This window comes from Typopeltis vanoorti, chromosome 15 (genome assembly GCF_054136105.1).
Source record: "Typopeltis vanoorti isolate ZY-2024b chromosome 15, IOZ_Tvanoo_1.0, whole genome shotgun sequence".
NCBI lineage: Eukaryota > Metazoa > Arthropoda > Arachnida > Uropygi > Thelyphonidae > Typopeltis > Typopeltis vanoorti.
Window position 1 is genome coordinate 57,451,895 of NC_143563.1, and position 19,580 is coordinate 57,471,474.

The window sequence follows — 19,580 nt, forward strand, 5'->3', positions numbered from 1 at the left end:
TTTTTATGATTATCATGGGTCATTTCAAATACTAATTATATTGTAACTGGTTCTTTTGTAAGCACTCGGTAGCAACAACAACAACAATAACATACGATATTGACGCTAAATGTGTAAAAAATGAAATGATAAAATATATATTGTCTGAAAACTATTTTAGAAGAGTAATTTTTTGTGGATCCTCCATAGTTCGGTGCAGACGAGCACTTTGGCTGGAAATACCCACTTTCGAAACCTGTCTATGCCGTGAGAAACACTTATCAGGTGTTTTCAATCAAATGGTGAGTTATCCGGTTTCCAACTGAGGCAAAGAATTTTTCGTTGCTCAAAACAAGCAAACCGCCCACGATTAACAACCTTTTCCCTCTGATTTGGTTTCGAATGCCTGTGCGGTAAAGTGTGGGTCCACTTGTGCGGTATTTTTGAATGAATCATTTTCATCTGTGTGCATGCAGAATACAGAATAAACGTACTTTTTTCTTTCTTTTAATAAGGCTCTAGGTCAAGTTTTTCTTATAAATAATAGAACTCTAACAAACCTTCTCTGTTCTGTATAGCTCTGAGGAACTTAGTAATATTCACTATTACAGTTTATTACTCCACTATTACGTCTGTATTGAATAAAGTCAAAATAATTTGCAAATCGATATTTTTTTTGCATCCATAGTACTAGGTTGCTCAAAGAAAGACTGTTTACATGTCGATTCTAGTCTCTGGCTAGAGGAACTTTTCACTGACTGCTTCCCAAGTTAGTCAATCTCTGGCATGGACAGCAAGGCTTCCCCTCCCTGGAAAGTTGGGTTTACACTTCTGCAACTCAAGAAAATCGACTGTAGAACCCACGCTATTTCAGACAATAACATATTGTATTAGGATTAGCAGTGGCAGCGCTAGGATCTTTGCTGCCTCCGCATGCAATTTCTATCTAAGCGCCCCTGTAACGATCCGGGCGCGCGCGCGCATGGTGTGTGTGTGCGTGCGCGCGTGTTTGTGTGTGTGTGTGTGTGTGTGTGTGTGTGTGTGTGTGTGTGTGTGTGTGTGTGTGTGTGTGTGTGTGTGTGTGTGTGTGTGTGTGTGTGTGTGTGTGTGCGTGCGTGCGTGTGTGCGCGCGTGCCCCGGCAGCGGCGTCCCCTTCATAGCGGCGCACGCATGCTCTGAATGCCAGCTTCCGCCGGCCCTGAGGATTAGGGACTGCAAGATGGTGGTAGCTGTCTGCAGTACTCTTTTCACCGAATGCAGCTTAAAGTCATTGGTAGCTTGGGCCTGGTTGGCTAAGGATGGAAATTGATTAGCCCGCAGTGTCCATAAAAGTTAGACAGAGCGAAAACGGCCTTTGGGAAATAAAAACCGTTAGTGAGTTTTTTATTTTATTTTATTTTTTACTGTTTCAGAGAGGTTTTCTATTAGTGTTTCTTGAATAATGGGAATAACATCTAGATGTGTCCTGTAATTATTTAGTTAACAAGTTAACTACACGTTACAAAATGTAAATAGTGTGTTATTACTTTTTCTAACCCTTTCTTCGATTAGTTTCCGAGTTAGTCGTCTGGCATGGGCAAGCGGTTTTTTCGCCCAAAAACTGAAGTTTTACAATTATCCATAAAACTTGATACACATAGAATTACAGATCAAATAAATTTAGACACAGCAAAATGAAAGTTTTTCATTTTTTATTTTATTTTATGTTATTTTATTTTTAAGCAACGAAGATACAAAGATGCAAGATGAGCACCATTAGTGATTCGGAAAACATCCAGTCGCTAATCCAAATGCTTTCATGAGCACTGAACATATCCACATCAATGCTTTCAATAATGGTGGTGACTTTTGCCTTCAGATCATCATTGTCCATTAACTGAGTGTTGTAAGCACAATCTTTAGCAAATCCCCAAAGAAAGGAATTGCAGCGTGTGATGCACGATAAAGTGTTATCCAATTGTGGATAAAATGTTGCAGTGTATCTACATAGGTGCTGAAGGTCATTGTTGGTTCATTGAAAAAAAAAGAGTTCAATCATGCGGTTATGTAACAGGCCACACCACACATTAAATGTATGTGGCTATGAAAATACCTGTAAAAGAGGAATAAGTTGGAATCAGAACATCAGTGAGAAAGTTGCTTGATGAGTATGTGAAAGAGGGGTCACCATTTAACCAGATGGTCCTCTTCTGAACAACATTATTGTTAGAGAGGTTTTTGGTGGACCACCCATATGTGAGAACAATATTCTAGGGAAGTGTGGATTTCGGATTTATACGGAGTTGTACAGGTGAGAAGTAATGTCTTGAGAGGAAAAGGACACCTAATATTTTGGAGGCAACGGCTGTGTTTTAGAGGATGTGCTTGTGACAGGAGAGAGTCCAGAGGAGTAAGTCAGTATCCAAGAAGGGACACCTAATCTCATGTGGAGATATCTGTATTATAAATAGCGAGGAGTGGTCAAGTGTGTTCTTTTTCGTATGAAATAAGAAATAATGAAAACTATGGAAAGAATGTAAGAAAACTTCACAGCTAATATTTGAGAAATTAAAATTTTATAAATGCTTATAAAAAATGCTATATTTAATTTAAGATATTAGATGTACCAGTAAGGTAGTGGCTCATGTACCACCAGTGGTACGCGTACCACAGGTTGAGAATCCCTGCATTATTTAACTTCCATTCGCTGCTAGTTTTATTACCTATCTCTTAGCATATTGTTAATGATATGGACTATTGTTTACATGGGATGATTTTATATAATTTATATAGAAGGCCTTGCTTCCAGACGGTGTCGAAGGCTGCTGATAAATCAATAAATGGTGCAGATGTTTTTAAGAATTTCTGAAAACCAGCTTCTATGTGAGTTACTAAAGAGAGAACCTGATCACAATACCCACGATTTGGTCTGAAGCCAGCTTGTTCTATTGGGACATATTTAAAAATTGTGAAACTCATTCTATTATAAATAAGTCTTTCAAAATGTCTAAAACAACAACTGAGGAGAGTAATAGGTCTGTAACTTTCTAGTTTATCATTAGACTTACCAGGCTTTAAAGTGGAAAGTATTTTTTCTTTTTTAAAAATAGTAGTTATCAAAACTGCCTTACCAGGCTTTAATTCCTTTAAGGCTGGTTCAACTTCTTGCAGCGTAAAAGAGCGTGCGAAATTAGAGGTTATAGATGAAGACTTGTTAAATTTTTTAAATTTTCTCCTAATATATCTTCTATGATTTTTATTAATTTGGATACGTGATGTGTTAATAATATGTATGGCTAATTGATCTGAAGAGATTCTTGGTTGTTCTTAATCAATGGAGCACTACTACCTAGTTTCCTAAGAAGGCTCCAAGCTTTACGGCTGGAATGAGTAAAGTCTATACCTTCAGCTGTATTTACCCGTTTTTTCCTTCGGGATATATATATATATATATATATATATATATATATATATATATATATATATATATATATATATATACATATATATATATATATATATATATATATATACATATATATATATATATATATATATATATATATATATATATATATATATATATATATATATACATATATATATATATATATATATATATATATACATATATATATATATATATATATATATATATATATATACATATATATATATTGCTAGAAGTTCGTCTGTTGTTTTTGGGTCTTTGTTCATCTGATATTTCTCATAGAGCAATTCACATTCTTCTCTCCAAACATATAGTTATGCCTAATACCTCTAGGAATACTTTTCTTGGCAGCAAGCAGGCCTATAAATCGATTAAAATTACTACTTATTGGAACTACCCAGCGAATACATTTGTCAAGTTCATTTGCGTATTTATTCCAGTCAGCCTTTTTAAAATTGCTATTCCTTTTTAAAATGCTAAGTTGCTATTCCATATACTTCGTGATAAGTTGCACCAATAGCAATGTAACCTGGAATGCGACCTCTTTTAAGGAGCTGTTCAGGATCAGCAGCACGTGTTTCCTGGACAGCAATCCCGTCATCACTGCTGGTTAGCAATAATTTCAATAAATATTCACATTAGGCTTTGCTAATAGATTCAATATTTAATTGACAAATACGTAGTGTAGGGCCAACGTTTCTAAACTCAAGTGTCTGCAAGTCACTATATTCTGTAAACATCATGAAATTGGCCAGGAGATCCTTCGGATGGACTGGCTACCTATCGCTGTTGCTCATTTAGCACCACACAGGGAACACGTATAGCTTAAGGATCGCTATGGATGCGAGCAACATTGTTCCCCAGTTTTTATGAATGAGCGGGAATTACCAGTCGGAGCTTTAAATAGGTGTATTAAAATAGATATTATATCTAGAAAATTTTCCATGTTACTCTTCTAAATTAATATTCTTTTTTTTTTGCACCATTAAAGGGGTAATCCTAAAGAAAAATAAGCAAAATAGCCATACAAATTAATAAAGGGTCAGTACTAAAAATTTATTTTGTTAATTTTTTAATAATTTCAAAGTAATAAGATGACAACAGATATCAATAGAACAAAATATCATGGAAATTAAAAGGCGCACGATGCTTCGGTGGAAAGCATTCTGAAAATTACATTCAATATTCAAAAGCTAACTACCATTATACCTGAAGAGAAAAGTTTTTAATCAGTGTATTCTTCCTATACTGACATATGGCTGTGAAATATGGACACTGAATGCAAAGGAAATTAACAAATTAAGAACAACACAATTTAGTATGGAAAGAAGCATGCTTGGTATCACAAGATTGGATCATAGAAGGAATACATGGATAAGAAATCAAACCAAAGTCTCTGACATCATAGGAAGAGTGAAACATCTGAAGTGGCAATGGGCTGGGCATATTGCTCGAAGACCAGATCAACGATGGACAAAAGAAGTACTGGATTGGATTCCACGAGAGGAAAAACGACCACGACACCGACCTAAATCACGGTAGATTGATGGTATCATCAGATTTGCAGGAGTGACATGGAAAAGGAGAGCCATGGACAGAGAGTTTTGGAGTAATCTTGGAAAAGCCTTCATCCACCAGTGATCGACAATGGCTGATGATGATGATGATGATGATGAGCCAACAGCAGCTCAAGATTTACTACACATTAAATATGAACACATTAAAATTCGGTTTAATAAGAAATTTTAACGATTTTTTTTTTTACATTTTTTCGGATGGGCGGGAGAGGAGGAGCCCTTTAAATTCGGGAACGCTGATCAAACTAAAATTTAAAGCAATGTATCCGAAGAGATGATTATTTAAATACAATCAAATACAATCTATGTGGAAGTTTGAGAAAAACTTTGCCAATATGACATTCACAGTTTCATATACTTATATTTATAATTATGAGTTCTATACTTTACATATACTTACCATGTAAAAGGATATAATTCATTACATTCAGCATGAGATTACATATTATGTGAAAACGATTAAATTATAGCATTAATTTTCGATAATTTCACATGCCTGGAATGCCTGAGTCATTCCAGGTATGTGAGAAATAAGGAATTTCTCACATGCCTGGAATGACTCAGCCAACTTCACAGGCCTCACAGAAGAAACAGAGGACTATTATTCGTATAGAGGATCCCAATATAGGGAAAAGATGTAACAGAGGAGGTTCTTTTTCACGGCAGTAATAGTTTTACTCCTCCAGCATCAGGAACTTCTAGTGTTATGGCCACACCACCTTCAGTATGTACGTCTTGATGCCATATAATAATACTAATTATGTATATCTATATTCACTCATTTTCATTTTCATTTTTTATGTCATTCTTGCCACAAAAACAAGTTAAATCCAATGTACATTATTATTGAGAGTAGACAAAAAATTAGATAAAATTGGAAACCTTGCTCTGGACACCAAACATAGCTTTGTGTACCACTTCAAGTCTCCAGTGAGTCATAGTGAGCAGAGCATTATCTGTTTTAGATAATTCTTATCATCTAGTGTGAAAATGATTATCTAGAACAGATAGTGTCGTTTAACATTCATTGCTTGGGTGTTTCATGTCTTATTTCTCACTAGTCAGCACAAAACATCCTGATGTGAACATGTTAATCTTATAATTCATGATATATTTATTTGCAAAAGTATAAAAATACTGCATCTTGAATCTTCTTAAAGATTGCTTAACACACACACACACACACACACACACACACACACACACACACACACACACACACACACACACACACACACACACACACACACACACACACACACACACACACACACACACACACACACACACACACACACACACACACACACACACACACACTATTAGAAAAAGTATAATGGAAGAAGTAAAGGAGATATAAAATATCTTGGGATTGAGAGTTGATAGAAATTTGAAGGATTGCTGCGATGTTGAGGAAAGCATCTTGATCATCAGAGAGAAGAGATTGCTTGTTTTGTTGTATAGAACCATGGTCAGAGCACATCTGGATTGCTGTCCTCAGATTTGGTTACTGGGATTTGAAAGGGACAAAGAAATTTTAGAGATTATACTAAACAGGTGACATAAACAATATCAGATCTGTAGAACGTTGATTATGAGGATATACCGAGAGTAATAACTTAAAAAAAAATTCAGTGAACAGAAGATGGACTAAAATGATCGAGACATTTAAAAATTTGGAAGTATTTATTAGAAGGACATGGTAATGGTAGTAAGAGATAAGGACAAAGGGATGTCCCTGAAAATTGCACAAGGGAGCGGTTGAGAAGCTTTGTTACATGGAGAGTGGTAGGAGTGAAGGGGACCAATTGTTCGATGCTGTTGGTACACTCTCCCTCAATGAGTCTTTGGACTCCCTAGAGGTGTCAAATAATAATAATAATAATAATAATAATAATAATAATAATAATAATAATAATAATAATAATAATAATAATAACAACACAAGACAACAACAGCAAGACGTTATCAAAATCAGCTTAGTGAAATCTATAGGTATGCGAAACTTGATTAAACATGAATTTGCATTATAGGAAAATATAGACAGAAATAGTACAATATTTTGGGAATTCCCATACTGAAGTTTGTAATCCCGTTATCTCGCTCTGTCACTTTGAAACTTTATAGCTCGTTTAATAGTGGATGTTTAGATGTGGGTTTCTTTTCTCCTTTTTTTTATTTTGAATTTGATTAAACATTTACAATATATTTTCTTTCTGATTTTTCGACGGATGGATTGGTTAGTTGTTTTAATTTAATGGTTGATTGGTTGTTTGTTTTGATTTAAAGTTTAAGCAAAAAGCTATGAAGCCAATGTGTTATGTAAATCATGTGTTTTTCCGGACGGTTTGCATGTTTTGTAAGATTAAAATCTGAGAGTGAAGGTATGAGGTTGGAAGAAAGATTCAAGAATTGTTGTCTCACCATCGCAGCAGTTTTGAAATAAGCTTCATATCTGCAATGATCCCAACTAGTGGCTATCTGTGGGGAAGAGAGAAAGAAGAGTGGTCGTAACGAAAAATCGGAATGAAAAAAAACAAAAAAAAAAAACTGACATTTCAGAATTTTTTTTTTCGTTTTTAAATAATCAAAAATATATTTGCATATGTTTGAAGTATAATAGAAATTTAAATTTTTAACTAAATTTGTGAAAAATAATTAATAAAAAAGTAGTCAATTATATTCACAAAGTTTCAAAAAAATTAAAGTATCTGGATCGACTCAGCCTTTCTTCTCATAAAAGTTCTATTTCTGCGTTTTCCTCTTTTATAGGTTATTATTTTCATGGGCGCTAATCAGATGTATTCTTCTTATGAAGCAGGGATCGGCAACTAGTGACGGAAAAATTTTTGCTGCTTTTCTGAGATGAGTTGGATTTTTTTTTTCTTTTTAAATGAAAGAATTGGAAGATAATCTATTTCTCCTTTCTTTTAGGCTTACACGGTGATCCGAATGCATTTTTGAAAATTATGGAGACAACTACCGTGTTAGAATAAAAACTTTAGTTTAATATAACTAAAATCTACATTCGACGTTTTGACTTTATGTTAAGGTCATCTTCTGGAGCATACAACTATACACAGGAAACAAGCTATAGTACAATCAAACTGGTTTGTTAAAGACACTGACCAACTGCTACAACAATTGTTGGCCTGACCTCTGGTGAGAAAAAAAATAAAAAAAATTAAAATGAAAATAAAAAAACAATAATAAAATAAAATAAAAAATTATACATTAACGCTAGAGTCCTATTATTAGTGTTGTCTACTATATACATATATTAACATCATTCCAGCTAGTTGGTATGGAATGGTTTCTAATACTAGCTAAGGATTGGCTAGAGTCCATTTCAGTTTTTATTTAAGAATCTTTTATTTTAAGATAAAGATGCATATAATCAATTTAAATCACAAGTATTATATTGTTATATTCCTGTTGTTGCGTTTTATATTATTTTATTATTTTTAAGGTGCGCCTCTCGAAATGTTCAATTGAATGCCGTTTTCATTAAAACGGCTCTTCAGCGACAAAAGGTTATAGACTCTTGGGTTAGAGGAACTTGTTTTCAGCAGGCTTCCCTCACCATTTCATCCAAGTTACGAACTGTTATTTCTAAGAGACTAGTTAAGGTATTATAGTACGATTTCTTCTCAGGGCAGTTCCTTTTTACAGTGGCGCTATGCTTTTATGATACGTCTTAAAACTGTTTATTTCACTTTTACCGAATGTTTTTCGAAATAATGTTTTTTAAAAGTATACTTTATTAGTAGAAGTTCCACCATTTCATTATTAGTAAAAGAAACATAGGTCTCGACACTTGGCTCTAGTTTTCGTTGTTTTATTATGCAGATAATCTGTTTTTTTTTTTTTTCATCTATGCAATAATTATGAGTTCTTCACGCATGTACTGTTTTCGGTTTAAGTCTGCCACACCCTCTATTTCGCTTGCTGCTTTTCTGAAGTAATAAAAATATCGTAGTTCTTTTTTGTTCGTTTATTTTCAGTGTGTGTGAGCGGATTTTATGTGCATTTATGATTATTAGAGGAAAACTGCGCCGTCGCAAATGAAAAAAATTTCTTACATAGATAAATGAAGTTTATTATATATATATATTTAAATTTCATCTTATCTTGGCTTAGCTTAATGTGTCCTAAATACACACGTTTTGTTTTTTATTACTTGTAGCCAGCTGTGCATGCCTGCGAGAGGGTGCGATAGCAACATGGCTGCCTTACATGATGCAGACGGCGAAAGAGCTTGTCTTGGTTCTTTTGTGAAAAAACAAGTTAGATATGGAAGCATGTCAAATAATATTTTGCGAAAAGAGAGATTTATTCAGCATATTGTGCAACCTGGTGATACGTTACAAGGTTTAGCTCTTCGTTATGGAGTGACGGTAAGTATATCGGTTACTTCGAAACACATTAACTTCCGATTTGACGTATGATTCCGAAACGCCCAGTTGTTAAACAAGCATGCACACAGTCATGATTATATGTTTTTATTATTTATGCAATAATACGATTGGTTCAATAATGATTTTCTGAAACTGAGAATTGTTCGCTGCGAACTTCTTTTTGAAAAGCTTTTCTGTTGTAAACGTCGTTTTAATAAATTAAATTATACTTGCTAAGAAATTATATACTTTCTTACAAGTGAAAATTTTCTGCATATATGTTTTAATAAACTGTTATTCCACACAGTTTTTTAATTAGTTTCAACAAATATGAGTAGCTCATTTTTTAATACATGCACTTGTGTAGAATCAGTACCGTTATGTGGATCGCAGAGCATAGACAGGTACAGTGGCGCGCCTAGAGGGTGGGCCAAGGTCCCCCCCCCAAAAAAAAACACACTAGACATTTTCCAAAAATCTTGTTGTGCCGTGTCTTCTATTTGTATACTACTTATGAATTAGCGATCATTGAAGATGCTTAGTCATAGGTGGAATGCAGTGTGTAGTGTCCATTCTCAAATCGTCTCAACTCGGCCTCCCAAGATTAAATCTCGAGTGTGCTTCCCCCCCCCCCCCCCCAAGATTAAATCCTGAGTGCGCCGCCACTGCCCACATCCAAACAGACTATTTAATGAGCTATAAAGTTTTGAAAGTAACAGAGAGATAACAGGACTACAACCTTCAGCATGGTAGTTCCCAAGGTATTGTACTATTATTATGGAGAAGGCATTTAATTCTTTACCTGAACCAGTTGCTAATGATTTGAGATTGAAGACCTGCACTCATCCTCTCATCTTCACGACCACCAAACAAGAACATCACTCTTTCAGAAAAAAGAGCACTAACCAATTTAAAAGAAAACGAAGATATAATTCTTCTCAAGGTGGACAAAGGAAACTCCAAGGCCCTTTTAAACACCAGAGATTATACATCAAAGCTCCCAGTGTTGCTGACACATCCACTTATTGTGAATTAGACTCAGACCCCACTTGGATGAACCACATAGAAACAAATAACCTTCTATGCAATATGGACAATTGGCCAACATATCTTAAAAAGAAATTTAAGTCATCACATCCGTTAACTCCATGATTATATGGTTCACCGAAAGTTCACAAAATCAGTATACCTCTTCACCCAACAGTGGATGGGATAATCCCCCTACTTACTTACTATCAAAACATCTAGCTCATCTTCTGAAAGCACATGTTTGCAATACAGACACATATATCAGAAATACACAACATTTCATTGAAAAACCAAGAAATATCCCAACATCAGGAACGGACATTCTTGCTAGCCTAGATGTAGTGTCTTTGTTTACCAATGTCCCAGTGAATGAAATCATAACCATCATAGACAATCTATTTCCTCAAGATATTGCTCAACTTTATAGACATTGCCTCAATTCAAATCACTTCAAATGGAATGAGAAGATATATAAACAACTATCAGGTCTTGCGATGGGTAGTCCTCTATCTCCTCCATGTGTGGACTTATTTATGGAGAAGTTTGAAAAAGATATCTTGTCACATATGGATCCAAAACCATCAGTATGGTGGAGATACATTGATGACATTTTCATTATATGGAAACATAGTAAGCAGAACTACTTGATTTCTTAACTTCAATAAACTCATTTCATCAAAAAATCAAGTTTACCTTAGAACTCGAAAGGGAAAGAAAATTACCATTTCTAGATGCATTAATCACAAAACAAATGGATGGCAATATTGATCTAAGGTTTACCACATGCTGACCCACACTGACCATTACCTGCATTTTTCTTCATCACACCATATTTTACAAAAGTTGAGTACTGTTGTTCTTGTCAGATGTCATCTCCTTCTAGGAGATTGACTACCATGAGCTTCCACCATGTATGGTTTTTCTTCTCTTTTACATTCTTCATAGGACAAAAAGGTCCTTCTCTTTGCTTGTATCATTCCTTCTAGAAGTTTTTTTTTTTTTTTTTTTTGTAGGGATTCATGCCTTAGTATGTGACCAAGGTAGGTGGTTTTCCTTTTCTTAATGGTTTTCAACAGAGTTCGTATCTTCTCCAATCATCTCTAATATTTCTAAATTAGTTTTTTTGGCAGTTCATGGGACTCTAAGAATTCTTCTGAGGATCCACATCTCAAAGTCTTTTAGTTTATTTTCACAATATTTTGATATTGTCAGGTTTCTGCTCCATATAGCATTTGGACAGCATAATTCTTGTTTTTGTGCGAATTTCCCTTGAGGTCAGAATGTTTTTCATGCTAATGAAGATTGATCTAGCAATTTCTATTCTTCTTAATATTTTCCATTCACCACTTTCTTTCTCTGTAATTAGTTGACCCAAATATATATAACTGTCTACTTGATCTAAAGTATTTCTTCTGATCGTAATTTTTATACAGTATTGGGTATTTTCTCTTGTTACCAGCATGGTTTTGGTTTTTTTGAAGTTGAAATTAAGTCCATATTTTTCACTTAGTTTCAGTCTCTTCTAGTAGGTTTTGAAGATCTTTTTTATTTTCAGCTAGCGGTAATGTATCATCTGCATATCTTAAGTTGTTCATATTCCTGCCACCTATGCTGACTCCTTTAAATTCTTCTAATTGCTGGAAGATATTTTCAGTATAGAGGTTAAACAATATAGGAGAAAGAACACAGCTTTGTCTGACACCCTTCTTTACTGGGAATTTCTCCTGATATTTTTATTGAAGCATTTTTCTCCCAATATAGATTTATCAGTAATCTGGTATCTTTACCATCTACTCCTAATTTCCTGATATTTGATTAGTTGTTCATGTTGTATATTGTCAAAGGCCTTTGTGTAGTCAATAAAACATAAGTAGACTTCTTTCTGCTTCTCCAGATATCTTTCTGTAATAGTTCTAATGTTGAAGAGTTCTTCTCTAGTTCCTTTATTTTCCTAAAAACCAGATTATGTTTCATTAATTTCCAATTTGATTTTATGTTTATTTCTTTCTAGGATGATATATAACATAACTTTTGCTATCTGACTGATCAGACTGACTGTTCTGTACTCTTCACATTTGATTGGCTTCGATTTTTTAGGTATTGGTAGGAATGTCGAGTGCTTAAAATCTTTTTGCAAGTGATCAGTTTTGTATATTTTGTTGCATATGTCAGTCAGTAACCTTATAGCCTTATCATCTAAAGCCTTTAGATATTCTGCCATAATCCATCCATTCCTGGAGCTTTTCCTGGTTTCAGTTTCCTAATGGCATTTGTTACTTCCCAGGTAAGAATAGTAGGTCCCTCGAAATCTTCTTGCATCGGCTTATCTATTCTATCGTTATTGTAGAGTTCCTTTGAGTTCTCTACCCATCTATCCCTTATTTTGTCTTCCTCCATTAGGATGTTTCTGGTACCTTCAATGCAATGAGAGCCTACCCTTTTGCAAGATTTGCTAGTTAGCTCTCTAACTTTTTCATGAAGTTCTCTGGTTTTGTGTTTTTTGTCCAGAAGTTCAATTTCCTTGCATTTGTTGTTGAGCCATAGTTCTTTTGCAATCCTACATTCTTTCCTGATCTCCTTGTTTAAGTTCTTGTATTTAGGACGATTTTTGTGTTTCTTTCTTTCCTCCATCATTTCAGTATCTTGTCATTCACCCAGAGTTTATTCATCTTCTTCTTCTCAAATTTGGGAATTGTTTGTTTTATTGCCTTTTTATGTCCTGTTTAAATTTCTGCCATCTATCATCAATCTCTTCTTTAGGGTAAGGATACTTGATGGAATCAAGAATGTTAACAGCAGTGGATTGTGTCAGTTCCTTTAAAAATTTATCTTGTATTTCTTGATTTTTAACGGAGTCAAGATCATATTTTACTATGTTTATTGGTTTCATTGGTTTCTTTAATTTTATTGCTGCTTCAATGACCACAGGATTGTGATCTGATCCAATATCAACCCCTGGGTTTGTTTTGGCTTGTAAGATGTTATTCTGGAATCTTTTTTTTAATCATTATATAGTCAATCTGGTTCCTATAGCTGTCTCTGTGGATTTTCCATGTGTAAAGTCTCCTAGGAGGGTGGCTAAATAAAGTATTTGTTGTTACCAGATTGTTTTCTTCACAGAACTGTATTAATCTGTCTCCTCTTGGATTTTTCTATCCCAGGCTCTAGTTTCCCATGCAGGAAGAGATCTCTTCTGAGCCTACTTTAGCATTTAGATCTCTCATAACGATAGCTATGTCATCTGATTCAGCATTGTTAAGTGCATTTTGAATGCCTTCATAGAAACATTCTACATCTTCATCTGGATAATCAGAAGTAGGTGCATATATTTTGATAATAAAAAATATTAAAAGGTTGAGCTGCAATTTTTAATGCAATTATCCTGTCATTTATGGGCCAAAATCCAAGTAAGGATTGTGCAGTCTTATTTTTTTGCTACTCCATTTCTATGACTGTGTCCACATGAATATATAATTGAATGGCTCTTTCTGTTTATTTTTCCACTATTAGTCCATTTGACTTCACTGATATCAGCAATGTCAATTCTCATTGCTTGAAGTTCTTGTATAAGGTTATTTAACTTCCCAGCTTCATATAAGGTCCTTACATTCCAAATTGAAAGCCTTAAGAGAAGTTTCTTGGTTTTCAGACGTGAAGGATCAGGAGATACCCTCCCTGGAGGGTTTAAGGTATCTTCGTCGTATGCTATTTTCATAGTATCTTACGTTCCCCAGTTTCTTTCTCTTCTTCCCTGTAATGTTTCCAAGAGACAGAAGTTGCAGAGGGTCCAATCTTGTCTCTATTGCTTGAATCCAACATAGTTCTCTGTTTCATGGTTTACTACGGAAGGTTACATGGTGAGGTTCCTGTCTCTTCCACAGTGACTGGCCACATCTCTTTTGTCACGGAGTGTGCGCCCAGACTGTGTCACATAGTTTGCTGTCATGCCTTTATTATCATTGTCAAATTAAATTATGGTCATCTGCTAACTCTGCCATTCCAGTCTTCAAGTGCAACAAGGAGGAGACATTTTACTTCACTACAGCATAAAATGCTGATACCCCTACTTAGTTTTGCATGCATAGCCGAGGCATAGTCCCAGGGTATAGCTGCTGGTGCACTTTACCAGCTACTTGGAGCCATAAGCGAGAGTTGCATGAGCAGTGGGGAACCAATTTCACCCAGCCACCAAATATTTTGATGAGACTGCTGAGCAGGTAGAGGAGTATATATAATATAATATGATTTAGTTTAATCCTTTATCCAAGTGTAAGCAAACAAAATTTGCCCCTGAAGTATCTTCAGGACTGATGCAACTCATGGTAAAGGTCGACCAAGCTCTCATCACTTGTCTATGGGTCTTAGTATATCCCATAATGCAAAGCACATCTCCTTGTGGACATGTATAATGCTATGCATTAAGGGAAGGGCCACTACCCAGACTGGTTTCAACCTTTATTGAGGTCTCGTCAATGGGAGCCAGACCCAGAGGTCTGGCTTCCACTGATGTAAAGATGTTATTCCGGAATCTTTTTTTAATCATTATATAGTCAATCTGGTTCCTATAGCTGTCTCCGTGGATTTTCCATGTGTAAAGTCTCCTAGGAGTGTGGCTAAATAAAGTATTTGTTGTTACCAGATTGTTTTCTTCACAGAACTGTATTAATCTTTCTCCTCTTGGATTTCTCTGTCCCATGTTACAATTTCTCTTGGATTTCTTGGATTTCTCTGTCTCTGTTACAATGATTATCAGGGAAAAAAAAAAGTAAAAACAAAAGTAAAGACAAAACTTTAACCAGTTTCAAACTTTATATTGAGGTTTTGTCAGTTGGGGCTAGACCTCTGGGTCTGGCTCCCACTGATGAGACCTCAATAAAAGTCGAAACCGATCTGGGTAGTGGCCCTTCCCTTAATACATAGCATTATATATGTTCTTATATGTTATATATGTATCTTCAGGACTGAGTTGTCTCAGTCCTGAAGATACTTCAGATGTAAACTTTGTTTGCTTACACTTGGATAAAGGATTAAACTAAATTTATTATAGTCTAAGCAAGTGGGAAAAACTTCCAACAACATAATATGAATACTATACATATGCTGAAAAACAGGGCAGTTTGCATCATAAGAGATGACAAAGTTTTAACAGACAAATTAGATCTCATCTTTAAAACTTTAACAAACAATGATTATCAGAAAAAAATTGATAAAAAAGATTCTTTTCTCCAACCCCTCCCAACAGCAAACCCAAGAATCTCACTACAGGTCTTCTATTTCCATTCCTTTTGCTGGCACAGTTTCACGGAAAATTGCAAAACTACTAAGACCTCATGAGGTCTGAGTGGCCTTCAAACCAATAAAGACAGTTCGCAACTTATTACAGTCACCAAAGGACAAGATTGCTTTCTATAAACATCCTGGAGTTTACAACATTCCTTGCTCTTGTGGTTTAAATTACATAGGTCAAACTTCTTGAAGTTTAGAGATAAGACAAAAATAACACATTGGAGACATTGACAACAATAGAGAAGACAATTCTGGTTTAGCTCTCCATTTTTCTAATACCAGTCACAACATTGAATGGGATAAAAGTACTATGCTGTACCTTAGAAGATTTTCATACCTGCAACATCAAAGAAGCTGCAGTAGTGATCCATTCAAGAGGCAGCCTTAACAGAAACCAAGGGACGATCCTTGGTGACATATGAAAAACGCTCATAAGATCACTCAACACATCAGAGTTCAACTTTGCAGCCAATTATAGAATGCACCTGTATAACAGTGACTGCTAACATACATGCCCCATGCATTTGGTGTAACATTTCATTTGAATTTTGATAATATTTTATGTTTTATATAAAATATTATCAAAAAGTTTTATATGTTTCCTTGTTAACATTCAGTAGTCGAAAATAACATTATCATAATTTCTTCAGGTTATTTCATCTTGGTAGAACAGCCTTTATTTCCAGGGGATGTGGAATGTTGAAAGATGGAAGTGAATGAAATAGATGTATTTAGAACACTAAGTACTCAGGATACCAACATAAGGGGGAGTGTGCTAAGGAAAGGAGAATGCCATTTAATCTTGTCTTCCATATAGAAATGGAATGAAGATAAGATTGCATAAGGGTGGTAAATTGGATGCTTGAAATTCTACACTAGTTTGCATTTCTTCTCTGGTTATTAAAATTTTTGACAAACTAATGAGATCTTGTATAGAGAAAATTTGGACAGATGTTGGTAAGATTATTTATGGAGGTCAGTATCAGTTTACGGAGTAGTATTGTTTCAATAATCTGACCTTCATTTTTAATAAAGTATCAGAGGTAATTGATGACATCATGTGTTGTTTTGTTGAGTGCTGCATTTCAGGTTGATATTTTAAATTGCAACAAATGGGTTTGGATATCAAGCCAGTGGACTGAATTTGCAACTGACTGTCTGGTAGATATCAAAATATTGCATTCCTTCTTCCCATGTGTCCTCTCTCTCTCTCTCTCCTCCTTCCACTCTATATTCTCATAGTTGAAACCCCCATGATAATTACCTACCCTTGACTCAATGAGTCTATTTGCCGATGCATACTATCGATGAGACAAACATTATTGAATTGACATATGCATTTGAATAAACATAACCATATTTATTAGATGAGCTTAAGTTTGCCTTGACATTAAATTTAATAAACACTGTCCTTATTTTTTTATATGCTTTAGTCTCAGAATATGTTGTATTAGAAATTAACTGTTGGTATTTTATCATACATTTTTTTTTTTTTTTTTTTTTTGCATATCACTAGTGTAGATGGAACAAATAAAGAGGGCCAATAAATTATGGACAAGTGATAGTTTGTTTCTGCGTTCCCATTTGAATATTCCTGTAGAAGACATTTTGAGGGTTATTCCTGTGACTTCTGAGTCATCTAATTTAGGAAAGAATACTGAAAATCAACATAGAGACAAAAGTGATAATGTGCATGCAAACATAGGCATCCTGTCCGAACAGTCAATGAGTGCTGTGACAAATGAAAATGAAAGTTCATTAGAGGTTACTAAAGAAGAAAGTGCTGAAGATTTTTTAACCCGGATTGATAGTTACATTGCACAGACTAAAGATAAAATGCAAAGATTTGAAGACCATGCGATGTAAGTATTGAATCTATACCATATTTTGTTAGATTTTAAATTGACTTTTTTATTGGGAGAATATAGGTTCAATTTTTCATCTGCTTATGCTAAAGGGGAGAGAGAGAGAGAGAGAGAGAAAAAACATTTGGAATATACAAACCTTATGGTTGCAACACTTGGATTTGAATCTTGACAAGGGTTGTGAGGAATATGAGGTGTTCAACTGAAGATCAGTTAACCAATCTCATTCAGGAATAAGTTTTTTTTTTCCCTGCCAGAAAGTGGGGTTATTTAATATTGCTGTTTTGATAGGACTATTTTTTCATTTGCTTATGGAAATGAAACATAATGCATAATATTATTATTTGGGCATCTTCATAGATACAGTGGTACCTTGGTTTGCGAGCATAATTCGTTCCGGAAATGTGCTTGTAATCCAAAGCACTCATATATCAAAGTGAATATCCCCATAAGAAATAATAGAAACTCAGATGATTCGTTCCAAAACTCAAAAATATTCATATAAAAATTATTACTGTAATACAAAATACATAAAGTAATCAAATTTATTAATTACATTACAATTACATATTACAGTAAATTCAATTAATTGTAGTGGGTAGGACGACTTTCATTGTTACTAACGGAATCACTGCTGTCTGACTCTTTTTCTTTTTGTGCGACTTTAACAAGGAACCTATCCAATGACACTTGCTTTTGCCTCTTTTTGAGGATATCACGGAAATATGACATTGCATTGTCGTTAAACAGATTCATCGATCAAACTGCCATAGCCTTACTTGGGTGGTGCTTTTCTAAATTTTGCACTGTTTCCCACATTTTACACACCTCCCTAATCTCATTTGAAGAGAGGGATGTCTCCATCTTTTTCTCCTCCTCCTCAGACCAGATCTCCTCCGTAACCTCTTGCTGTTGCTCGCGATGCAGATCCATCAGTTTGTCGGTGGTAAACTCCTGGCCATGTTCCTCCACCAGCTCTTGAATGTCATCCTCATTCATCTCCAGTCCCATGGTCTTCCCCAAGGACACAGTTTCATCGACAACTAGCAGCTCCTGTTCATGAGCAAACCCCTTGACGCAATCAGACCACAGTTTTCTCCAAGCAGAATTAAGGGTTTTCTTGGTGACCCCATCCCGAGCTTTAACGGTGATCTTGACACAGTTTACGATGTGGAAATGATTTTTCCAAAACTCTCGGAAGGTAAGGTTAGTTCCTTCGGTCACCTCGAAGCATCGCTGAAATAGTGCCTTGGTGTAAAGCTTTTTAAAGTTCGAAATGACCTGCTGATCCATGGGCTGGAGTAATGGAGTAGTGTTGGGAGAAAGGAACTTGACCTTAATGAACTCGAATTCTTCCAGTAAGTTGTCCTCGAAGCCTGGAGGATGAGCAGGAGCATTATCCATAACCAGCAAGACTTTGAGTGGCAATTTTTTTTCTAAAAGGTATTTCTTCACTGCAGGACCAAAGACCTCGTTAATCCACTCAACGAACAAGGTACAAGTGACCCTAGCCTTGCTGTTGGACCTCCACATAACGTTTAACTGGCTCTTCTGCACCTTGCATTTCTTTTGCTCTTGGATTCTCAGAATGATACACGAGCAGGGGTTTGACTTTGAAATCACCGCTTGCATTAGCACACAGCAAGAGGGTGAGACGGTCTTTCGTGGGCTTGTGACCGAGCATCTCTTCTGCTGTATTGTAGGTCCTCTTTGGCATCTTTTTTCAAAAAATCCCAGTCTCATTGCAATTAAAAACTTGCTGCAGCAGGTAACACTCGGAAACCATGAGCTTCTGAAACTCAGCAACGAACGCCACAGCTGCCTTTGCGTCCGAACTCGCAGCATCTCCATGCCTCACAATACTATGGATGCCACTTCTCCTCTTAAAGTTATCAAACCATCCCCTGCTCGCCTTGAAGACCTCCTCATTTTCTGTAGACGTACCTGGCAGTTTACCTACGAGGTTGGCATACAAAGCCTTTACCTTCTCACAGATCAAGTTCTAAGTCACAGTATC

At 35.4% G+C, this 19,580-nt stretch overlaps 1 protein-coding gene across 6 annotated transcripts in view; it reads left to right on the forward strand.

Annotated features, from left to right (window-relative positions):
• Window positions 1-19,580, forward strand: part of LOC150098783 (lysM and putative peptidoglycan-binding domain-containing protein 2-like) — a 98,266-nt gene that overhangs the window by 21,190 nt on the left and 57,496 nt on the right. For 3 of the 6 annotated variants that reach the window (XM_090404698.1, XM_090404699.1, XM_090404697.1), the window contains exons 2-3: window positions 9,173-9,383; window positions 17,220-17,560. In XM_090404698.1, the coding sequence (XP_090260824.1) occupies window positions 9,183-9,383; window positions 17,220-17,560 (542 nt within the window). In that variant the 5' untranslated portion in view covers window positions 9,173-9,182. Of the gene's footprint in view, window positions 1-9,005; window positions 9,384-17,219; window positions 17,561-19,580 lie in introns of those variants that run through there. The other 3 variants (XR_016549459.1, XM_090404701.1, XM_090404700.1) reach the window with 1 other exon arrangement.